General features: G+C 42.7%; 1 protein-coding gene across 6 annotated transcripts in view; it reads left to right on the top strand.

The window, feature by feature from the left end:
- The first annotated feature begins 362 nt into the window (after nt 1-362).
- The window catches only part of LOC139530633 (phosphatidate phosphatase LPIN1-like), a 42032-nt gene continuing 20443 nt past the window's right edge, over nt 363-21951 (top strand). For 2 of the 6 annotated variants that reach the window (XM_071327212.1, XM_071327210.1), the window contains exons 1-3: nt 364-569; nt 4722-4922; nt 5386-5481. In XM_071327212.1, the coding sequence (XP_071183313.1) occupies nt 4731-4922; nt 5386-5481 (288 nt within the window). In that variant the 5' untranslated portion in view covers nt 364-569; nt 4722-4730. Of the gene's footprint in view, nt 570-651; nt 720-4721; nt 4923-5385; nt 5482-21951 lie in introns of those variants that run through there. The other 4 variants (XM_071327211.1, XM_071327214.1, XM_071327213.1 and 1 more) reach the window with 4 other exon arrangements.

Below are 21951 nucleotides of genomic sequence, written 5' to 3'. Positions count from 1 at the left end.
AGGAGTCACCTCACCAACAGCTGTCTTCTCCATAACCCTGGTGATATTTACACTTATATGAATATCTTCTTACATCTGTGGAGGACATTACACAATGACTTTTAGTCTGCCAACTGGACTACACCCCCCTCGCCCCCACCTCGCTTTTAACATTCGGGAAAATATGTGAATTCACCTCTTCAACTGAAGAAATGATAGCCTATATGGGTTAGCCTACTGTTCTGAGCTTTAAAAACGACACTGTCCAATACACGTGCTACTTTGTAGCTAGTGGGCCAGTACTGTTATGTGTGGGCTGCGGGGTTCTACCATTGGTTCCCATGGAGGGTTTTACGCCGTGTTACGTCACCAGCCGACTATAGGGAGGGTTGTTTTTCTCTCCAGTGACAAGAGGAGTATCTGCACAGCACTTTAGGACACCGCCAAGCGGAAGATCAAATGACGGAAAGGTTCCGTTCGCTATTACAATGTAATAGTTGAATTGGAATAAGAAACGCAGATTTACCGATACAGCGGGAAGACATTTGAATGGCTAAAATACTCTGAACCGACAATTCGTCGTCAATAATGTACGTATGAATATGATTGTGAATCCTAGGCTATGAATATCTATGATATTCTTCTAATTTCTGTGTAATTTCTTATCGACAGATAGCTGCACCCAGATCATCTCTGCATGTGTTATTATTGTTTCCTTTTTTATATGAATCAATTGCCAGGCAAGCACATATAACCTACACTTCATAATTGCGTTGGTGCAATGGAGATTGAAATAGGCTATGGTCATAAACAACGGCTCATTTTCACAAAGTATCTATTTACGCATTCTAAACTGGTCGGAATGTGAAAGATATATCACATGTCCGCGGTGTTTTATATAAACAGCTGTTTGTGTTAGGTCATGCTTGTCGTCTGCTACAGTAGCTGTATTATGCGTAACAGTATAGCTTCCGTCCCTCTCCTCGCCTTGAACCAGGGACCCTCTGCACACATAGACAACTGACACCCACGAAGCATCGTTACCCATCGCGCCACAAAAGCCACTGCCCTTGCACAGCAAGGGGAACAACTACTTCAGGTCTCAGAGCGAGTGACGTCACCGATTGAAACACTATTAGCGCGCACCACCGCTAACTAGCTAGCCATTTCACATCGGTTACATATGCATCAGCATATCTCGCAATTAACCTAGAATATATTTAATATATTTGTAAACATATTTTAAATACTTTCAGTTGATGAGGACCAGTGTTGGACAAAAATTGGCCACCTGAATATGTTCTCTACCCAGTTCATGGCCATTTTATTTGGAAACCTTGACTGCCAGACATCTTTGGATGGGAATTAAAAATGTGTCTACTGACAGAAGTCACATGACTTCTACTCCGTGGGAAAGGGGATACCTAGTCAGTTGTACAACTGAATGCATCTTCCGCATTTAACCCAACCCCTCTGAATCAGAGAGGTGCGGGGTGCTGCGTTAATCGCCATCCACGTCTTCGGCGCCTGGGGAACAGTGGGTTAACTTCCTGGTTCATGGGCAGAACGACAGATGTTTACCTTGTCAGATCGGGGATTTGATCCAGCAGCCTTTCGGTTACTGGCCCAACGCTCTAACTACTAGGAGTAAAGTACTTAACATTCAAGAAGGAAAAAAGTATTTTGCATTATCATGATGATGTGGCAAGTGGCAATTTGCTTCTTTAAAATCCAATATCTAGAAAACTTGACAGGAAAACATTTTGGGACTGTATCAACAGTGGACTAATGAACAATAATAGTTTTCCTTAAATTAAAAATAGGCCTACTTTAAAGTACTACTTACGTATTTTTTGTTGTTGATATCTGTACTTTACTATTTATATTTTTGACAGCTTTTTCTTTTGCTTCACTACATTCCTAAAGAAAATACTGTACTTTTTACTCCATACATTTTCCCTGACACCCCAAAGTACTCATTACATTTTGAATGCTTAGCAGGACAGGAAAATGGTCAAATTCTGTAAATTAAAAAAACAAGAACAAACATTGTCTGGTTTGCTTTAATATAAGGAATTTGAAATAATTTATACTTTTACTTTTGATACTTAAGTATATTTAAAACCAAATACTTTTAGACTTTTACTCAAGTAGTATTTTTACTGGGTGACTTTTACTTGAGTCATTTTCTATTAAGGTATTTTAACTTTTACTCAAGTCAATGTCAATTGAGTACTTTTCCCACCACTGGATATAAATAAGATCCTCTGCCAATGGGACTGTTGTTGATCTGAGGTGTTTGTGTGTTTGATTCCGTCCTGTGTGTGCCCGTCCTGTGTTTGTGTGTGCATGCTTTTGTGCGTGTGTGCTGTCTGTAAAGTGAGATAAGATGATAAACTAGGTGCAGTTAATGGAGTTAGTTAAAAAGGGGAGACAGGTAGCCTAGTGGTTAGAGCGTTGGGGCCATAACTGAATGGTTGCTGGATCGAATCCCTGAGCTGACATGGTAAAAATCGGTCTTTCTGCAACTCTGAGTTTCTCTTGGTTATACTAATATGAAATGTGTGTTACATTGTGGAGTAGGACTAAGTTACTCCTGATCTCAGGTTTGTGGTCCCACCTTCATGATTTGCAGAAGGTATGAGTTGATCCTATATGCCTGTACTTCTACCCAGAGCTGACATTGTATTGTGAGTGTAGTTTATTTTACTGTGGGTAATACCCTGGGCCAATACTGTGTGTCTTTTGATTGGTTGGAAACCAGGAAGCAGGTTCATGTCCTTGAGGGGGAAGTGGAGGAAACTCTTGAGCTGAATGAGTTCCCCTGTTCCCCTGTGTTTGTATTAGTGGGGATGGCAGAACGTGTGGGGAGTGGGGGTTGGGTAATCATGTCATTTTCCTGAAATGCCACTGATACTGGGTTTAGGGTGGCAGGTAGCCTAGCGTTTAGAGTTTTGGGCCAGTAATCGAAAGGTTGCTTGTTTGAATACCCGAGCCGACAAGGTGGGGGGGGGGGGGGGGGGGGGGCGTGAGGAGGTAGAGACTTTATGCTTCCATTGTTTGAGTACTGTTTAAGGTATCTTACTCTAAGATTTACTGTTTGATCGAGTGCAAAGATTAGACCTGTTAGTTTCACAAGCTAATTCAAAAACGTTTTCAGAAAATGACAACAATGTGAAAAACAGGATTCATAGACTCAAACAGCTATACTATACCTCAAGATAACTCTTCTCCAACGTCTATTTATCTTTGCCTGTTCTATTCGTCCTTGAACATAGAGTATCAGGTGCCCAGGCATGAAGAAAACACATAGTAGGTCTGTCTCTCTGTGGTTGATGATGTCTGTACAGTCTATTAGATAGATATCCCTCTCTGAGAGCCTGGTAATTGAGAGGTGTTACGAAATAATGATCATTGGTCAGGAGATCTGCCAGGATATTAAGTCATCTGTCCAGAAGGCACGTGTGTGTGCGCGTGCTAGACTTGACTCAGCAGAAACTGAGTCGGGGATAATAAGAGGAGAGTTTACAGCCAACAAAGTTAACTCACTGTTTAGTGAGAAGAGATGTCGTTCTCCCTCTTGCACTTTTAGGGACAAAATCGATCTTGAAACCCACTTACTTATAGATGTGCTATCAAACCCCAGTAGTTTTGAAAGTGGTCTCTGATCAGCCAAAAGTTGTCCCCGTTTTTTTGTGTACCATGTCATCAAATTGTGTACTACGTCATCCATTTGGTGTGATATGTTACTTCCTGCAAAACATATTACATTTTTTTTTTTGCAATTGGTACGATATGTTAGGAATCCAGTTCGTACTATATGTTACACATTTGTTGTGCTTAAGATCCTGGCGTGCATCTTTAACTCTGACTTCCACGTAAACCATGCACACATGTCAAAGGGAGATTTGCACCAAAATAATTGTAGGTGTGCGGTTAAGACTTCTACAGAACATGTTGTCTCTGTCTTTTTTCACTGTTAGCGAATCGTCTTTTGTCTATCCTACATGAATAATTCGGTCTGAATCCTAACTTCGTTCACATTGGGCCTCCAGTGAAATGGTTTCCTCTCCCTCCCCAGGGCCCTGTTGGTAATTAGAGGACATTAGTGTTGCTGCCCGCCTGTGACTGAGACACTGGCATGCTGATTAATCCCCTGCCAGATGCCAGTGCAGCAGAGGGCACTGTGCCCCAAGTGCATGTGTGTGTCAGTGCGTGTCAGTGCGTGTCTGTGTGTGATATGCAAAGTGCAGGCACGTGTTTCAATGAGAACGTCAGTGTGTTTATTTGGAGGGTAGGAGATAGGATCTCAACCACCTTCAGCCTTTCAGCCATATAGCCTCGGTTTAGTCAGAGTTGTCTGCTGAATATAGCTTTCCATTACAATGCAACTCCAGCTCTATTCTGCTGCTTCTTCTGCGCAGGGCCGGGGGACTCGGCAGAGGGCTTTTGAGGCACGGTTGGTTGCTTTTCAGCATTATTGTGACAAATGCATCAGTTAAAAGCCATGACCTGATGTGAGGGGAATGAGGATGGTGGGTCAGAGTGGAATGTGAATCACAGTTAGAGAGTCGGGGAAACATAACCCAGCTGATCCAGCCATATTTCCCAAGGCATTAACGTCACCCTGGTATATCATGATATTACTCGACAGGATCATCAAGAATCAGCGTCCGGCAGTTTGGGAAATGAGAGATTTGATGTATTTCGCTCTTCCTCTCTCCCCCTCCACCCTCCCTCAGTCTCAGACCATGAACTACGTGGGCCAGTTGGCGGGCCAGGTGTTTGTGCAGGTGAAGGAGCTGTACCGGGGCCTGAACCCGGCCACTCTTTCAGGCTGCATCGATGTCATCGTGGTACGGCAGCCCGACGGCACCCTGCAGTGCTCGCCCTTCCACGTCCGCTTTGGCAAGATGGGCGTGCTGCGCTCCCGTGAGAAAGTGGTGAGAGGACAAGGGAATGGGGAGGGGGGGGGGGTGGGGGGATCTGGGTAAAGGGGCACTGGGGCAGAGGACATAGGGTAATAGAGAGTGATGGGTGTTAACAGTACTGGCAAGAGGGAGGGAGGAGGGGGGGGGGGGGGGGGGTCATCCTGGCTCAGTTTGAAATGGAAATTACCAGAGAGAGAATAGGAGGATGAGAGAAAGATAGAAAATATAGAAAATAGATCAATTTAAAAAATGTAAAAGATAGAAGGAGAGTTGGATGGGAGAGACGGTGGAGAGACAGAGATAAATGCCGGGAAACAGAGAACGTTTTTAGATGACGATGGAGATGGGGAATACAGAGAGACATGAAATGTAGAGCAGAGGAAAGAAAGTGATTGAGGGTGGAGCGGAGGAAAGAGAGAGAGAGATAGAGTGGGATAGAGAGCTATAGTGATGGCTGGTTTCCTCTGTGTATCAGGTGGACATAGAGATCAATGGAGAGCCTGTGAGTCTACAAATGAAGCTGGGGGAGAACGGAGAAGCCTTCTTCGTCAAGGAGACAGAGAACACACAGGTACGTACCGTGTGACATGCACACACACACATACACACACACACAGAACCATGGCTAGAAACAGCACCCATATTGTTCACAGGACAACATGTGCTAAATGTCACTCAGGACAAAACCAAGAGAGAGAGAGAGAGAGAGAGAGAGTGAAAGAAAGGGAGAGAGAGAGAAAGAGAGAGTGAGAGAAAGGGAGAGAGAGAGAGAGAGAGAGAGAGAGAGAGAGAGAGAGAGAGAGAGAGAGAGAGAGAGAGAGAGAGAGAGAGAGAGAGAGAGAGAGAGAGAGAGAGAGAGAGAGAGAGAGAGAGAGAGAGAGAGAGTGAAAGAAAGGGAGAGAGAGAGAGAGAGAGAGTGAAAGAAAGGGAGAGAGAGAGAGTAGAAGAAGTAGCTTAGTGAATTGATGTAACATGTGATCGTACTTCTTAACTCTCTCGCGTTGTGTTTTTAAAGAAAGGACTGTACAGCCAGCGGTCCCGATTGATTGGTGTTTATTCTGATGAAAGACACAAGGAAACACATTAGAGGTGCAGGACAACAGTATGCTGAAGGCTGTAGATTGGTGATAAATTTTTTAGCATGCAAATAATATATATATATATATGCAAGCGGTGGGTCAGTTTCTGAAATAGTGCATTCTATTTACGTATTTACAATGTGTACGAGTTCACTATTTACATTTCCTATATCAGGAACGTGACCCACCGCTTTCATGTCAATATCAAACAGGGAAGAATTGACGTTCGCAATCTCCCCCTAGCTGCAAGCGTAGCCAATCACATAACACCTTATTGACACCTGACTCGAACCAACCAATAGAAATACAGGAATATTGCAGTGGCATGAGGAAACATATCCAACCCTGTTAGACTGACTTGGTGCGTGTTCAGTAATGTGAACGGTGCTTTTTGGAAACAAACCGTGAGGACACATGCTGTAACTGGATCCTAGACAGGACGGGAACAGAATGGACCCCTTGCCCCGCCAAGGCCACACACACAGCCCGGCCAAGAACCATGAAGAATCTATGAAAAGGTCACGGGTTCATGCCAAAAAGGTTTCAGGCAGAATCTCAGTGATGTGATCTCGCACAGTATGAAGTGATGCAACAGTCATGCTTACACACACACACACACACACACACACACACACACACACACACACACACACACACACACACACACACACACACACACACACACACACACACACACACACACACACACACTAAGCCATGCGTACTAAATAGTGTGCCAGTGTGAACTTTGTGGCACCGTCTTATGCAGATACAGACGACAGGAGGAGAGAAAGAATCTTTTAATAGATGACATTTACTACGATCCGCAAATTGAAAGTCAATTCGTAACCATTAGTAGGGGGAAATGCCAGACTGAATCGTTTTGTTTGAAGTACAGTCTACAGATGTGTGTTCTTATTGTCAATCATTTATTCGTCTAGTATGTGGCTCTCTGAGCTCTCAGAGTAGCTGCTACACCCAGCTCCCAGCCTTTAGTTATAACATCACGCAGGAGAGAGGAGGAGAGGGAAATGATGAAGGGATGATATTTCTCCAGTAAGGGGATTAAAACAGAGCTGTCATAATCTGGGGTTTAGATGAATTGGGCTGTCGTGACTGTCTGAGTCAGACTCCCGATCCATACCATGGTCCCATTTCCCTCCACCCCTCTTTCCTGATACAACCTCTCCTCTTTACTTCTGTCTTTTCCTCTCTCCTCTCTGCTCTCTCCTCTCCTTCTGTCTCCTTCCACCCCTCTCCTCACCTCGCCTCACGTTTCCCTGCTGCAACCTTTCCTCTCTCCTCTCTGCTCTCTCCTCTCTTTCTGTCTCCTTCCACCCCTCTCCTCACCTCACCAGACTTTTCCCTGCTACAACCTTTCCTCTCTCCTCTCTTCTCCTCTCTTCTCCTCACTTCTCCCTCCAGTCTTCTCCTCTCTTTTCTCCCCCCTCCTCACTTCTCCCTCCAGTCTTCTCCTCTCTTTTCTCCCCCCTCCTCACTTCTCCCTCCACTCTTCTCTCTTTTCTCCCCCCTCCTCACTTCTCCCTCCACTCTTCTCCTCTCCCCCCTCCCTCTTCACTTCTCCCTCCACTCTTCTCCTCTCTTTTCTCCCCCTCCTCACTTCTCCCTCCACTCTTCTCTCTTTTCTCCCCCCTCCTCACTTCTCCCTCCACTCTTCTCTCTTTTCTCCCCCCTCCTCACTTCTCCCTCCACTCTTCTCTCTTTTCTCCCCCCTCCTCACTTCTCCCTCCACTCTTCTCTCTCTTTCTCCCCCTCCTCGTTTCTCCCTCCACTCTTCTCCTCTCTTTTCTCCCCCTCCTCACTTCTCCCTCCACTCTTCTCCTCTCTTTTCTCCCCCCTCCTCACGTCTCCCTCCCCCTTCTTCTCTCTTTTCTCCCCCCTCCTCACGTCTCTCTCCCCCTTCTTCTCTCTTTTCTCCCCTCTCCTCACTTCTCCCTCCACTCTTCTCTCTTTTCTCCCCCCTCCTCACGTCTCCCTCCCCCTTCTTCTCTCTTTTCTCCCCCCTCCTCACGTCTCTCTCCCCCTTCTTCTCTCTTTTCTCCCCCTCCTCACTTCTCCATCCACTCTTCTCTCTTTTCTCCCCCCTCCTCACGTCTCCCTCCCCCTTCTTCTCTCTTTTCTCCCCTCCTCACTTCTCCATCCACTCTTCTCTCTTTTCTCCCCCCTCCTCACGTCTCCCTCCCCCTTCTTCTCTCTTTTCTCCCCCCTCCTCACGTCTCCCTCCCCCTTCTTCTCTCTTTTCTCCCCCCTTCTCACTTCTCCCTCCACTCTTCTCCTCTCTTTTCTCCCCCTCCTCACTTCTCCCGCCACTCTTCTCCTCTCTCCTCCCTCCTCTCTCCTCCTCCTCTCTGCCCTAGTCTATGCCCCTCTTTCAGGCAGAAACATGTTCCTTCTTAATAACAAAGAATCACTGTAGAGCTTCTATTTTCCTGACAGTGACTGTGTATCTTTTCCACATCCAGTTGGCTCTTCATTTTACAGTGTGTGTCTTGGTTGGACTGTAAAGCTCTTGTTTCTCCTAGTCCTCTGGGAATAATCTCCCTCCTAAACTTAGCTGTCCCTCCAACGCCCCACTGAAAAAACAACTCTATTTATGCACAGTCCACACACACACACGGCTGAGGAGTCTGTCATCCCCCTGATTCCCCGTCTCTACCGTATACGTGGTAGGGGAGAGCACTGAGGTATCAATGTACGGCTCTATCTCTCTCTCCTACTCTTTCTCCCTCCTAGGTTTTCAGATTATCTGAACGTGGCAGGATCAACGATAACAGTGTCAAATAACCCATTTGCACTGGCAGTGGCGCCTAGCCAAGCTCTAAACTACCCCTCCTACCCCCCTCTCTCCAGGGCCGGATTACCGAATGGGCACGCAGGGCGTGTGCCCAGGGCCCTCGACCTTCAGGGGGCCCACAAGCCAAATTTACCGCAGATAGCATATGTGACCCGTTTCAGGAAGCTAGGCGTATGTCACATGTCACTACTTCACAGGAGAAGCATTTTAACGTAAAACATCATTTTTTATCAAAATGCGTTTTTTTTTTTGTGGCAGAAATGCCTTCTGGAACATGTGAACTTTCATGTGCCTTAATAACAAATGTGTATGCCGTCAGTAAATACGAATAAAGTTGTTGACTCATGAGCCTATTTGGTTTAGCCACTGAAAAAACGAGGAACCTTCCAGCTAGCCATGATTGGCTGAGATAATGGATGGGCTGGACATGCTGAGAGATGAGTTCGGATTGGTCTGCCATGTAGCATGCTTCTGTCTATAAGAGGAGCTGCTCAGTATTTTTTTTAAAGATATAATATTAGCCATGTGTTGCTACTGCTCTCAAAAACATTGCTGCCCTGAATTTAACAAGGGCTCAAAGATCAGTGTGAACATATTGTGATGGACTACTTTCTGTACACGGTCAGTGTGAACCTTGACACAACGCTGGCCAAACAAGCTGTACAAACAAAACTGAGTTAAAGGGGTTCCAGTCTGCCGTGAATCGTACATCTATGTAAAGTGCATTCAGAAAATATTCAGAAATCTTGACTTTTTCCACATTTTGTTACGTTACAGCCTTATTCTAAAATGGATTAAATCGTTTTTTTGTCTCTTAATAATCTACACACAATAACCCATAATGACAATGAAAAAAATATTATTTAAAAAATTAACTGAAATATCACATTTACATAAGTATTCAGACACTTTACTCAGTACTTTGTTGAATCACCTTTGGCAGCGATTACAGCCTTGAGTCTTCTTGGGTGTGACGCTACAAGCTTTGCACACCTGTATTTGGGGAGTTTCTCCCATTCTTCTCTGCAGATCCTCTCAAGCTCTGTCAGGTTGGATGGGGAGCATCGCTGCACAGCTATTTTCAGGTCTCTCCAGAGCTCTGCCTTGGCCACTCACGGACATTCAGAGACTTGTCCCGAAGCCACTCCTGTGTTGTCTTGGCTGTGTGCTTAGGGTCGTTGTCCTGTTGGAGGTGAACCTTTGCTCCAGTCTGAGGTCCTGAGCGCTCTGGAGCAGGTTTTCATGAAGGATCTCTCTGTACTTTGCTCCATTCATCTTTCCCTCGATCCTGACTGGTCTCCCAGTCCCTGCCGCTGAAAAACATTCCCACAGCATGATGCTGCCACCACCATGCTTCACCGTAGGGATGGTGCCAGGTTTGCTCCAGACGTGACACTTGGCATTCAGGCCGAATCGTTCAATCTTGGTTTCATTAGACCAGAGAATCTTGTTTCTCATGGTCTGAGGGTCCTTTGAGTGCCTTTTGGCAAACTCCTGTCATGTGCCTTTTACTGAGGTGTGGCTTCCACTCTACCATAAAGGCCTGATTGGTGGAGTGCTGCAGAGATGGTTGTCCTTCTGGAAGGTTCTCCAATCTCCGCAGAGGAACTCTGGAGCTCTGTCAGAGTGACCATTAAGTTCTTGGTCACCTCCCTGACCAAGGCCCTTCTCCCCCGATTGCTCAGTTTGGCTTCTTACATTTAAGAATGATTGAGGCCACTATGTTCTTGGGGACCTTCAATACTGCAGAAATGCTGTTTTGGTACCCTTCCCCAGATCTGTGCCTCGACACAATCCTGTATCGGAGCGCTACAGACAATTCCTTTGACCTCATGGCTTGGTTTTTGCTCTGACATGCACTGTCAACTGTGGACCTTATGTAGACAGGTGTGTGCTTTTCCAAATCATGTCCAATCAACTGAATTTACCACAGGTTGTAGAAACAGCTCAAGGATGATCAGCGGGGGGGCCTCCCGGGTGGCGCTGTGGTCTAAGGCACGGCGCCACCCGGGACTGCCTTAGACCACTTAGACCACTAAGGCACTGCCTTAGACCACTGCGCCACCTGTGCCACCAGAGACTCTGAGTTCGAGCCCAGGCTCTGCCGCAGCCAGCCACGATCGGGAGGCCCATGGGGCGGCGCACAATTAGCCCAGCGTCATCCGGGTTAGGGAGGGTTTGGCCGGGCAGGGATATCCTTGTCTCATGGCGCACTAGCGACTCCTGTGTCGGGCCGGGCGCAGTGCACGCTGACCAGGTCGCCAGGTGTACGGTGTACGGTGTTTCCTCCGACACATTGGTGCGGCTGGCTTCCGGGTTGGATGTGCATTGTGTCAAGAAGCAGTGCGGCTAGGTTGGGTTGTGTTTCGGAGGACGCATGGCTCTCGACCTTCGCCTCTCCCGAGTCCGTACGGGAGTTGCAGCAATGAGAGAAGACTGTAACTATTACCAATTGGATACCACGAAATTGGGGTGAAAAAAAGGGTTTCATTTTTTTTTTTTTAAGGATGATGAACAGAAACAGGATGCACCTGACTTCAATTTCGAGTCTCATAGCAAAGTGTCTGAATACTTATGTAAATAAGGTATTTCTGTTTTTCTATTTTATACATTTGCTACAATTTTATACATACAAAACCTGTTTTCACTTTGTCATTATGGGGTATTGTGTTGATGAGGAAGACATTTAATTTAATCCATTCTAGTATAAGGCTGTAATGTTACAAAATGTGGAAAAAGGAAGGGGTCTGAATAATTTCCTAAGGCATTGTATATGGGTAAGAGTCTAGCTACATTTTCAGTTTTTAGTCCGAAAGTCATTTTCATTGCAAGTTATAGAGTACTAGCTAGTTATTGAATATTAGCTTGCTGGCTCGCTAGCTAACGTTACGTGTATGATCTGTGTAGTAATATTATTTGTATATCAGAAAGCCATTTGCAAATGCTAGTTATAGCCTACTGTTAGCTAGCTAGCTAACATTGAACCTAGTTGGTTAGCTTTAGCTACCTGCAGATTCATACTACAGCATTTCATGCATGGTGGCTATCTATGACGATCCGCTTTGTATTGCTAGTAGTATAGGTTCGGATTGTGGTTAACTGTTTAGCTAGGTAGCTACATGTCTAAACAAAAGACTCCACTTCACCAGATGATTACATGACCCATCAAGTTAGCCAGTTGTGTCTGTGGATGATTACGGCCATCTATTGTATTTCATGAACATGTGTACATGTCTAGACAATAGTGACCCATCCACTTAGCTAGATGTGGCTGGGGGTTATAGCATTTCTTTCACATGAATCAATTTAGACAAGTGTGTCGGGTAAGCATCATCTAATAATTATAAAATATTTATACAATATTTCTATCTGGGCACTTTCACTTGTTGCTAGTATGTAAATATCTGTCTATTTGTGGTAAAATCACCCTGATGAACTCTTTAGTCATATCCCAGTTTACCTATTTGCTTATGGCCTATATTCCATTTTATTTGGAACGGCAAGCCAGACAAAATTAAACGGGCCTATTTATATAATGAATATGAATTCGGAGGGCAGAAATGATTAAATATTAAAGCATTAGACCTCTCACTAAAGGCTTCAGTCATACAAAAGTTATACTTAAATCTGAACTGGGTCTCTAGCAGATTAGTAAGAATATCTCACCCCATGTTCTGTAATGTATCAAGGCTCAGGCTAAGACCCAGATACAGACACAAGAGCCGGATAGTACGACTCTCAGAGTTTATTATATTACAAGGGGCAGGCAAAAGGTAAGTCAAGGCAGTTAAGGAGTTGTAATCCAAATCATAATGGCCTTTTTCCCATTATTCAGATTACAACCTCTCACTTTTGGTTATTTGAAAATGAAATAATCTCCAAAATATCGCCATAAAAATTTGGTTGCAATTTCAGTTTAATCCATCAGAAAAGACAGAACAACTATTACAACAAATATTATGGTTAAACTCAAATATACTAACTGATAAAAAAACAATATTTTTTACTCTTTGAAATTATAACATAAATAGGACTGGTGGAGTTATGTCACACATGCAGCTATTACAACCAACTAATTGCAGCATTACAAAATTCTTGCAGCCAATAGAATGTTATAATATGGCGGATACAACTATCCCAGCTGTGCAGATTTTGCTGCGAAGAGACAGAATCATTAGATCATTTGTTTTGGTACTGTCCATATGTAGCTTGTTTTTGGTTGCAGGTTTAGGAACAGCTGAATAATTGCAACATTTACCTGGAGCTAACTCTGCAAATAGCACTGCTGGGTGATATAACAAGTCATAGTCAATCGTTTAATAATATAAAAATAATATACAAAATCACAGCACAGTTGAAAAATACATGGCAAATAGAACTGGATGGTGTTTAGAGATAGATGGGAGGGGTTGAGTGGAGCTGAAGGATGGGACTAAAAACAAACAAAAGACAACTATTGTAAAATATACTGTGTCTGTAAAATGTATATAGTATGTATAAACTGGAAGTAGAAGCCTAAGAGTTGTCCGTTAGTTTTCTCCAATTAGGGTAGGGACGGTAGGGTTAGGGGAAATAATAAAGGAAAATATATTTCAATATATATACACTACCGTTCAAAAGTTTGGGGTCACTTAGAAATGTCCTTGTTTTTTAAAGATTTTTTTTATTTTTTATGTTCATTAAAATAATTTCAAATTGATCAGAAATACAGTGTAGACATTGTTAATGTTGTAAATGACTATTGTAGCTGGAAACGGCTGATTTTTAATGGAATATCTACATAGGTGTACAGAGGCACATTATCAGCAACCATCACTCCAGTGTTCCAATGGCATGTTGTGTTAACTAATCCAAGTTTATCATTTTAAAAGGCTAATTGATCATTAGAAAACCCTTTTGAAATTATGTTAGCACAGCTGAAAACGGCATCTTTCTTTTGGTGTTTTTCACTGTGACCTTAATTCCCTACCGTCTGTAAGCTGTTAGTGTCTTAAGGACCGTTCTACAGGTGCATGTTCATTAATTGTTTATGGGAAACAGTGTTTAAACACTTTACAATGAAGATCTGTGAAGTTATTTGGATTTTTACAAATTATCTTTCAAAGACAGGGTCCTGAAAAGGGGACGTTTCTTTTTTTACTGAGTTTATATTTACAAAAAAATATATGGGGTTTGAAATGATGCGCACAAGTACATTAATGGAAGCCACAATCTATCCACAATCTATCTGCTGATCAATCCCCCCCCCAAAAAAGACAAAAAAATTCAAACAACAATATGCAAGTAACCATTTCACTGTACCGTTTACACCTTCTGTATCCTGTGCATGTGACAAATACACTTTGATTTTATTTGATATAGTGTGCGTTAACCAGAGACGGGAATATGAAGAACAGGACCTACACCAAAGTCAGATTAGGATATATGCCAAGGACTAGATAAAGTGTACTTTAACCTGGAATTTTTCCTTATTGTAGGCTATTGCTTTCACCACTTTTAGCCTTGAGATCTTTGGTTGTTTACTACACTACCTTACTCACACTGTTTAGCACATGGCCTCACATGTGAAACCTTAAAGAGATGGGTGGGGCTAAGGCTTAAAAGGGTGTGAACGATGCTGAATAGGTGTAGACAAAGAAGAGCTCTCCAGTATGTGTAACAAAATATTCAAGGACCATTTTCTCAAAAGTGGGGTTACAAGTTGATCAACTTTCAAAGCAGAATTACTTTTCATTGTTTCACAACTGCAGTGTATGATATACCATTTTGTAGCTCTGAGTCTCTACTTTTATCCAATGTAAAAAACATAATTTCAAATTTTGCAACATACGATTGAATCAAGGTGGTTGGTCACATATGATAGCAAAATGTGTAGAATTGCAGGACATTAGCTTTAAAACTGCACAATTTTCTCTCAGCCTCGTGACAAAATATGTAGAATTGCAAAAAATGTGCTTTAAAACTGCACAATTTTCTCTCGGCCTCATGGCAAAATGTGAACAAAAGCATGAGATGAGCTGTAAAAAAGCTAAATAAAAAAATCCCTGCCCGATGGCAAAAAGTGTAGAATTGAAGGAAATAAGCTTTAAAACTGCAGCATTTTCTATTCTCCTTATGACAAAATGTGTAGAATAGCATTATAAAACTGCAAAAATAATTATCTGCAAAAAAAAAGCAGTTCAAACCATGAACTAACTCGAACCATGAAAAACAGCACCAGACCATTATTCCTCCTCCACCAAACTTTACAGTTGGCACTATGCATTCGAGCAGGCAGCGTTCTCCTGCCATCAGCCAAACCCAAATTCGTCTGTCGGACTGCCAGATGGTGAAGCGTGATTCATCCCTCCAGAGTCCAATGGCCGTGAGCTTTACACTACTCCAGGCGACGCTTGGCATTGCGCATGGTGATTTTGATATGTGTTCGGCTGCTCGGCTATGGAAACCCATTTTATGAAGCTCCCGACTAACAGTTGTTGTGCTGACATGGCTTCAAGAGGCAGTTTGGAACTCGGTAGTGAGTGTTGCAACCGAGGCCAGACAATTCAGCACTCGGCGGTCCCGTTCTGTGAGCTTGTGTGGCCTACCACTTCGCAGCTGAGGCGTTGTTGCTCCTAGACGTTTCCACTTCACAATAACAGCACTTGACCGGGGCAGCTCTGGCAGGGCAGAAATTTGGCGAACTGACTTGTTGGAAAGGTGGCATCCTATGACGGTGCCACGTTGAAAGTCACTGAGCTCTTCAGTAAGGCCATTCTACTACTATGTTTGTCAATGGAGATTGCATGGTTGTGTGCTCGATTTTATACACCTGTCAGCAACGGGTGTGACTAAAATAACCGAATCGACTAATTTGAAGGGCTGTCCACATACTGTTGTGTATACAGTGGGGAGAACAAGTATTTGATACACTGCCGATTTTGCAGGTTTTCCTACTTACAAAGCATGTAGAGGTCTGTAATTTTTATCATAGGTACACTTCAACTGTGAGAGACGGAATCTAAAACAAAAATCCAGAAAATCACATTGTATGATTTTTAAATAATTAATTTGCATTTTATTGCATGACATAAGTATTTGATCACCTACCAACCAGTAAGAATTCCGGCTCTCACAGACCTGTTAGTTTTTCTTTAAGAAGCCCTCCTGTTCTCCACTCATTACCTGTATTAACTGCACCTGTTTGAACTCGTTACCTGTATAAAAGACACCTGTCCACACACAATCAAACAGATTCCAACCTCTCCACAATGGCCAAGACCAGAGAGCTGTGTAAGGACATCAGGGATAAAATTGTAGACCTGCACAAGGCTGGGATGGGCTACAGGACAATAGGCAAGCAGCTTGGTGAGAAGGAAACAACTGTTGGCGCAATTATTAGAAAATGGAAGAAGTTCAAGATGACGGTCAATCACCCTCGGTCTGGGGCTCCATGCAAGATTTCACCTCGTGGGGCATCAATGATCATGAGGAAGGTGAGGGATCAGCCCAGAACTACACGGCAGGACCTGGTCAATGACCTGAAGAGAGCTGGGACCACAGTCTCAAAGAAAACCATTAGTAACACACTACGCCGTCATGGATTAAAATCCTGCAGCGCACGCAAGGTCCCCCTGCTTAAGCCAGTGCATGTCCAGGCCTGTCTGAAGTTTGCCAATGACCATCTGGATGATCCAGAGGAGGAATGGGAGAAGGTCATGTGGTCTGATGAGACAAAAATAGAGCTTTTTGGTCTAACTCCACTCGCCGTGTTTGGAGGAAGAAGAAGTATGAGTACAACCCCAAGAACACCATCCCAACCGTGAAGCATGGAGGTGGAAACATCATTCTTTGGGGATGCTTTTCTGCAAAGGGGACAGGACGACTGCACCGTATTGAGGGGAGGATGGATGGGGCCATGTATCGCGAGATCTTGGCCAACAACCTCCTTCCCTCAGTAAGAGCATTGAAGATGGGTCGTGGCTGGGTCTTCCAGCATGACAACGACACGAAGCACACAGCCATGGCAACTAAGGAGTGGCTCCGTAAGAAGCATCTCAAGGTCCTGGAGTGGCCTAGCCAGTCTCCAGACCTGAACCCAATAGAAAATCTTTGGAGGGAGCTGAAAGTCCGTATTGCCCAGCGACAGCCCCGAAACCTGAAGGATCTGGAGAAGATCTGTAGGGAGGAGTGGGCCAAAATCCCTGCTGCAGTGTGTGCAAACCTAGTCAAGAACTACAGGAAACGTATGATCTCTGTAATTGCAAACAAAGGTTTCTGTACCAAATATTAAGTTCTGCTTTTCTGATGTATCAAATACTTATGTCATGCAATAAAATGCAAATTAATTACTTAAAAATCATACAATGTGATTTTCTGGATTTTTGTTTTAGATTCCGTCTCTCATAGTTGAAGTGTACCTATGATAAAAATTACAGACCTCTACATGCTTTGTAAGTAGGAAAACCTGCAAAATCGGCAGTGTATCAAATACTTGTTCTCCCCACTGTATATATATATATATATATCAGTTTCTATATGGGTGCAGTTGGACACATAGGTAAATGCACTAAAGAGGAACAATGGGTACATATTAGTGGAGGTTGCTAAGGGGAGGACGGCTCATAATAACGTCTGGAACGGAGCATATGGGATGGCATCAAACACATGGAAACAATGTATTTAATGTAATTGATACCATTCCACTGATTCCACTCCAGCCATTATCACGAGCCCATCCTCCCCAATTAAGGTGTCACCGACCTCCTGTGATACGTATTGAAGATACGCATGCTCGAGTCTTTTTACGTGTCTATTTTCATAGGGTAAAGCTAAAAACATGAACAACTTCTTAGTTAAGAACACTATAACATGGAAGAAAATGAAACGTGTTCTACAAGAACCAATATCACTCCCTAAAAACACAACCTTCTGGAACAATCCTTGGATAGCTTTTCAGAATTCACAGATAAATTGGTCCACATGGAAAACTAAAGCCATATAAACCGTAAATTACTTGGTAACAGGAAATACATTTATTTCCATAACAGAATTCAAAAGCAATTTTGGATTGACCAATGTAGATATTTTCAAATACATGCAACTTAATTAAAAGTTACATATGACAAAATTTGGATTTGAAATCTTTTGGGCATCAGAGCAACCTTGAGGGAATCTTATTTGAGTCAGAAAAGGATGTTCATATGATCTGGAAGATCTACAAAACCTTCCAGAAAGCATATCCAACTGACAATCTCTTAGAAAAAACTATAAACTATTAGATCCAGGACTTAAAAAGAACTGACTTTGGCACAATATGGAAGGAAAGTTGGAGCATAACTAACAAAATTACAATTAACGAAAATGTATGCTTAATCCAGTATAAACTAATATATCAAATTTATTATACAAGAGAGAACATTCACACATTCTACAGCACAACGGTAGAGTCATGTCTCAAGTATAAAACTAATAATGACTCAATAATCCATGTTTTCTGGGAACGTTATAAAGTCCAAAATGTATGGGCAGAGCTAGAACATTAGCTGTCAGAAGTATTACAATGTAAACTTACTTTTTAATCTGTGTGTCTGCATATTTCAAGACATGGCAAATGTGGGTGCATTGAGACCCAATGGGCTGGACGATTCTCTTCTCATCACTCATCTTGAAAAAATCGGTACTAAAAACGTGGAAATTAACAAAATGGAAAAATCAAATGATTTATCTTTAAATATTGAAATAGTATGGGCGACCGAGAAAAACAAATTGGTACAATTTAAGGGCATGCGATAAAGAACAACGCAGGCACTAGGGGGTGTGAGTATGTAATCGTTGTTTGTGTGTGTTGGTGGCACCTTTATTGGGAGAACAGGCACGTGGTAACGGCTGGAGAAAAATCAATGGAATGGTATCAAATATTCCATTCGCTCCATTCCAGTCATTATTATTAGCCGTCCTCCCCTCAACAGCCTCCACTGGTCTGGAAGTTGTTGTTCATATGTGTATGTTTGAATTTGGTGTGAATTTATTTTATTTATACAAATATATTATGATAATAATATTATAAAAAAATTTTTTTTTTGGAATGACATGTTCCTGTTTGGGTTGTGCTATAGTTTAGATTAGGTGGATGTACTTAACTCAATCAAATCAACGTAAATATAGAGTTGGTTGAAAGTTTCTATATAAGCCAAGGAGCAATCCCCATATAGACATTGGACAGGCCTGAGACGACATATATTTTATTTAGTGGTGTTGAGGCAGGATTGTATTCCAGTAGGATGAGTTGAGTGTGATGTAGGTTTCAGGGTCAGGCTATTAAGGGAATGGATGTAACCTGACATGTTGTGCCCAGAGCGCTAGCTGCTAATACGTCTGTGTCCGTACAGCCATGAATGTAGTCTGCTGTTAGCTTCTCTGTGGGCATGTGCGTTGGACCGCACGTGGCCTTGTGTGTGTGATAGTATGCATTGTGGGCAGTGTTAGTTTGGTGCTAATTGTAGTAGCCTTAGGGTCTTAAATTGCAAGTGTAAACACACATGCAAGATTGCGGACACACACTGTGTTCCTAGTGTATTTCCTTAGCAGAGGAAATCTTTACCATCTGTATGTGTTCCTAAACCCAAACCCACAGATCCCTCTCACGGCTAGACGTTCTAATGATACATAGTACTACAGAGTGCTGCAGCTGCAACCTAGTTTACTGCAGATCAGGACTATTCAACTACACGCCTAGAGGGCCTATTACTACTGCTAATCTGTACCTGATTGGCTAATTGGCTGATTCATGACACTAATTGGCCAGAGAGCCAGTGGTGTGTATTCATGGATGCCAAGGGAAGTCAGGCTTCCCCCAAAACTTAACCAATACAAAAAGAAAAGAAACATGTAAAATGATTTATTAAGCCTCTCTGTGTTTCATTAAGCCTCTCTGTGTTTCATTAAGCCTCTCTGTGTTTCATTAATCCTCTCTGTGTTTCATTAATCCTCTCTGTGTTTCATTAATCCTCTCTGTGTTTCATTAATCCTCTCTGTGTTTCATTAATCCTCTCTGTGTTTCATTAAGCCTCTCTGTGTTTCATTAAGCCTCTCTGTGTTTCATTAATCCTCTCTGTGTTTCATTAATCCTCTCTGTGTTTCATTAATCCTCTCTGTGTTTCATTAATCCTCTCTGTGTTTCATTAATCCTCTCTGTGTTTCATTAAGCCTCTCTGTGTTTCATTAAGCCTCTCTGTGTTTCATTAAGCCTCTCTGTGTTTCATTAAGCCTCTCTGTGTTTCATTAAGCCTCTCTGTGTTTCATTAATCCTCTCTGTGTTTCATTAATCCTCTTTGTGTTTCATTAATCCTCTCTGTGTTTCATTAATCCTCTCTGTGTTTCATTAATCCTCTCTGTGTTTCATTAATCCTCTCTGTGTTTCATTAATCCTCTCTGTGTTTCATTAATCCTCTCTGTGTTTCATTAATCCTCTCTGTGTTTCATTAATCCTCTCTGTGTTTCATTAATCCTCTCTGTGTTTCATTCATCCTCTCTGTGTTTCATTAATCCTCTCTGTGTTTCATTAAGCCTCTCTGTGTCCTTCAATTTGCAAGTGGCTGAATGTATCTCACAGGAGAAAGCTTCAGACTGAGTGAAACAGCACCCCTCTGTCTCATTATGTGTAGCGCATCTATCTGATGCTGTCTGGTCAAAAATAGTATGACATTGTTGACGCCCATAGCATTGAATGCAAGGGAAGCCAGTGAGCATTTGGCATCCCTTGATACATTTTTTCAAAGAATAACCAGTCAGGGTTGAGCTAAACTGAGCGAGCTGAACTGTGAATGGTCCTGGTCCACCAAAAAAAAGTGTAAAGGGAAGCCAGTTTGTATTTGGCTTCACACCAATCACATCAAGTCCAAAGTAAAACGTCAATTGTTCCATCTCGTTGTCTTTGCCCTCCGGTGGCTCGCTAGCTAAAATCTTCCCTTTACTAAATAAACCATGGACAGAGATGGTTCTTTGGACTTGGTGTACCTGCCAATGATTATAACGGTGATTCTGATCCAACCATAAAATCATACAATGTGCCCCTGGTCTGAGAGGATGGAAGGTCAATATGTAGCTAGGAGTAGACCATTTTGGCAACATGAAAGAGAGGAGAAAGGTATTGGCATTCCTCTGCAAGTAGGGTGAGTCAATATGTTTTTTTCTACTTGCACACACACACGAACACACACACACACACACGTAGAAATCAGTACCATACGAACAGCCACATGATATATAGCTTACGTTGATTGGACTAAATCGTTTTTGGTATCTTTAAGTTGTCCCTGTATTAGACCAAGCTGGTGCTTAGACCACGTGGTGCTGGACTGACGTTAGCAGAGGCAGCCCTTGTTTTTTTGTGACCTGTGGTAACTCTCCGTGGTTCTAAATCAATAGTTTGTGTTTACACTTGCTTGACCCAAAACATTAACTTGCTTGACCATGCTGTAGGTCATGTTTGTTACATGCAATATGCTTTGTGGACTTCACCGGACAGATGTTCCTGTCTGGTTTTGTGATGAAACAAATGTGTGGTTGAATTTATTCTGCCGACTGTGACTGTTGTCTTCTTCTTGTCTCAGCCTTATCACGGTTGCGTATGAACTAACGGGTTATAGACCCTTTCTGTGTTCGCAAACATTGGCGCATGAGGGCGATGAGCACAAGTTGGTGGCAGAACACGGGAGAGTTCTTATAGAACTCCAGCAAAAAAGCCTCTATTTACATGTTACTTACGAGTGCATTTCACACTACTTATTATAATTGGATTTTAAGGCTCGTATGAATGTTCTGCTTAATATAATGGTTGTGTCATCATTGCAAAGCAACTGCATTATATTTAAAAAAACACTTCAACTAAAACCAGTAAAATGGCTCTCTGGCTAGCTTTTGCTACAGCCTATGTCAATGAGCGTTAGCATTCTAGCTAACAACTGCTGCATCCAAAATTGTTATTTTGCAAAGATCACAACCAAATGTAATCTTAGCAACTGTTCGAGCAAGAATCAAAACATCATCGTAAGTGTCTGAGAACCCCAAAAAGTTATATATTTTTTGAAGTAAAGCATAAAGGCTATGTTAAATGGGCGCAGATAGCGATTAGTTTCTTACTGCAGCCAAGAGTTGCGCGCATATG

The sequence above is a fragment of the Salvelinus alpinus genome, chromosome 9 (assembly GCF_045679555.1).
Source record: "Salvelinus alpinus chromosome 9, SLU_Salpinus.1, whole genome shotgun sequence".
Taxonomy (NCBI): Eukaryota; Metazoa; Chordata; class Actinopteri; order Salmoniformes; family Salmonidae; genus Salvelinus; species Salvelinus alpinus.
The sequence above is the reverse complement of the archived record's forward strand: the minus strand, read 5'-3'. Positions and strand labels throughout refer to the sequence as shown.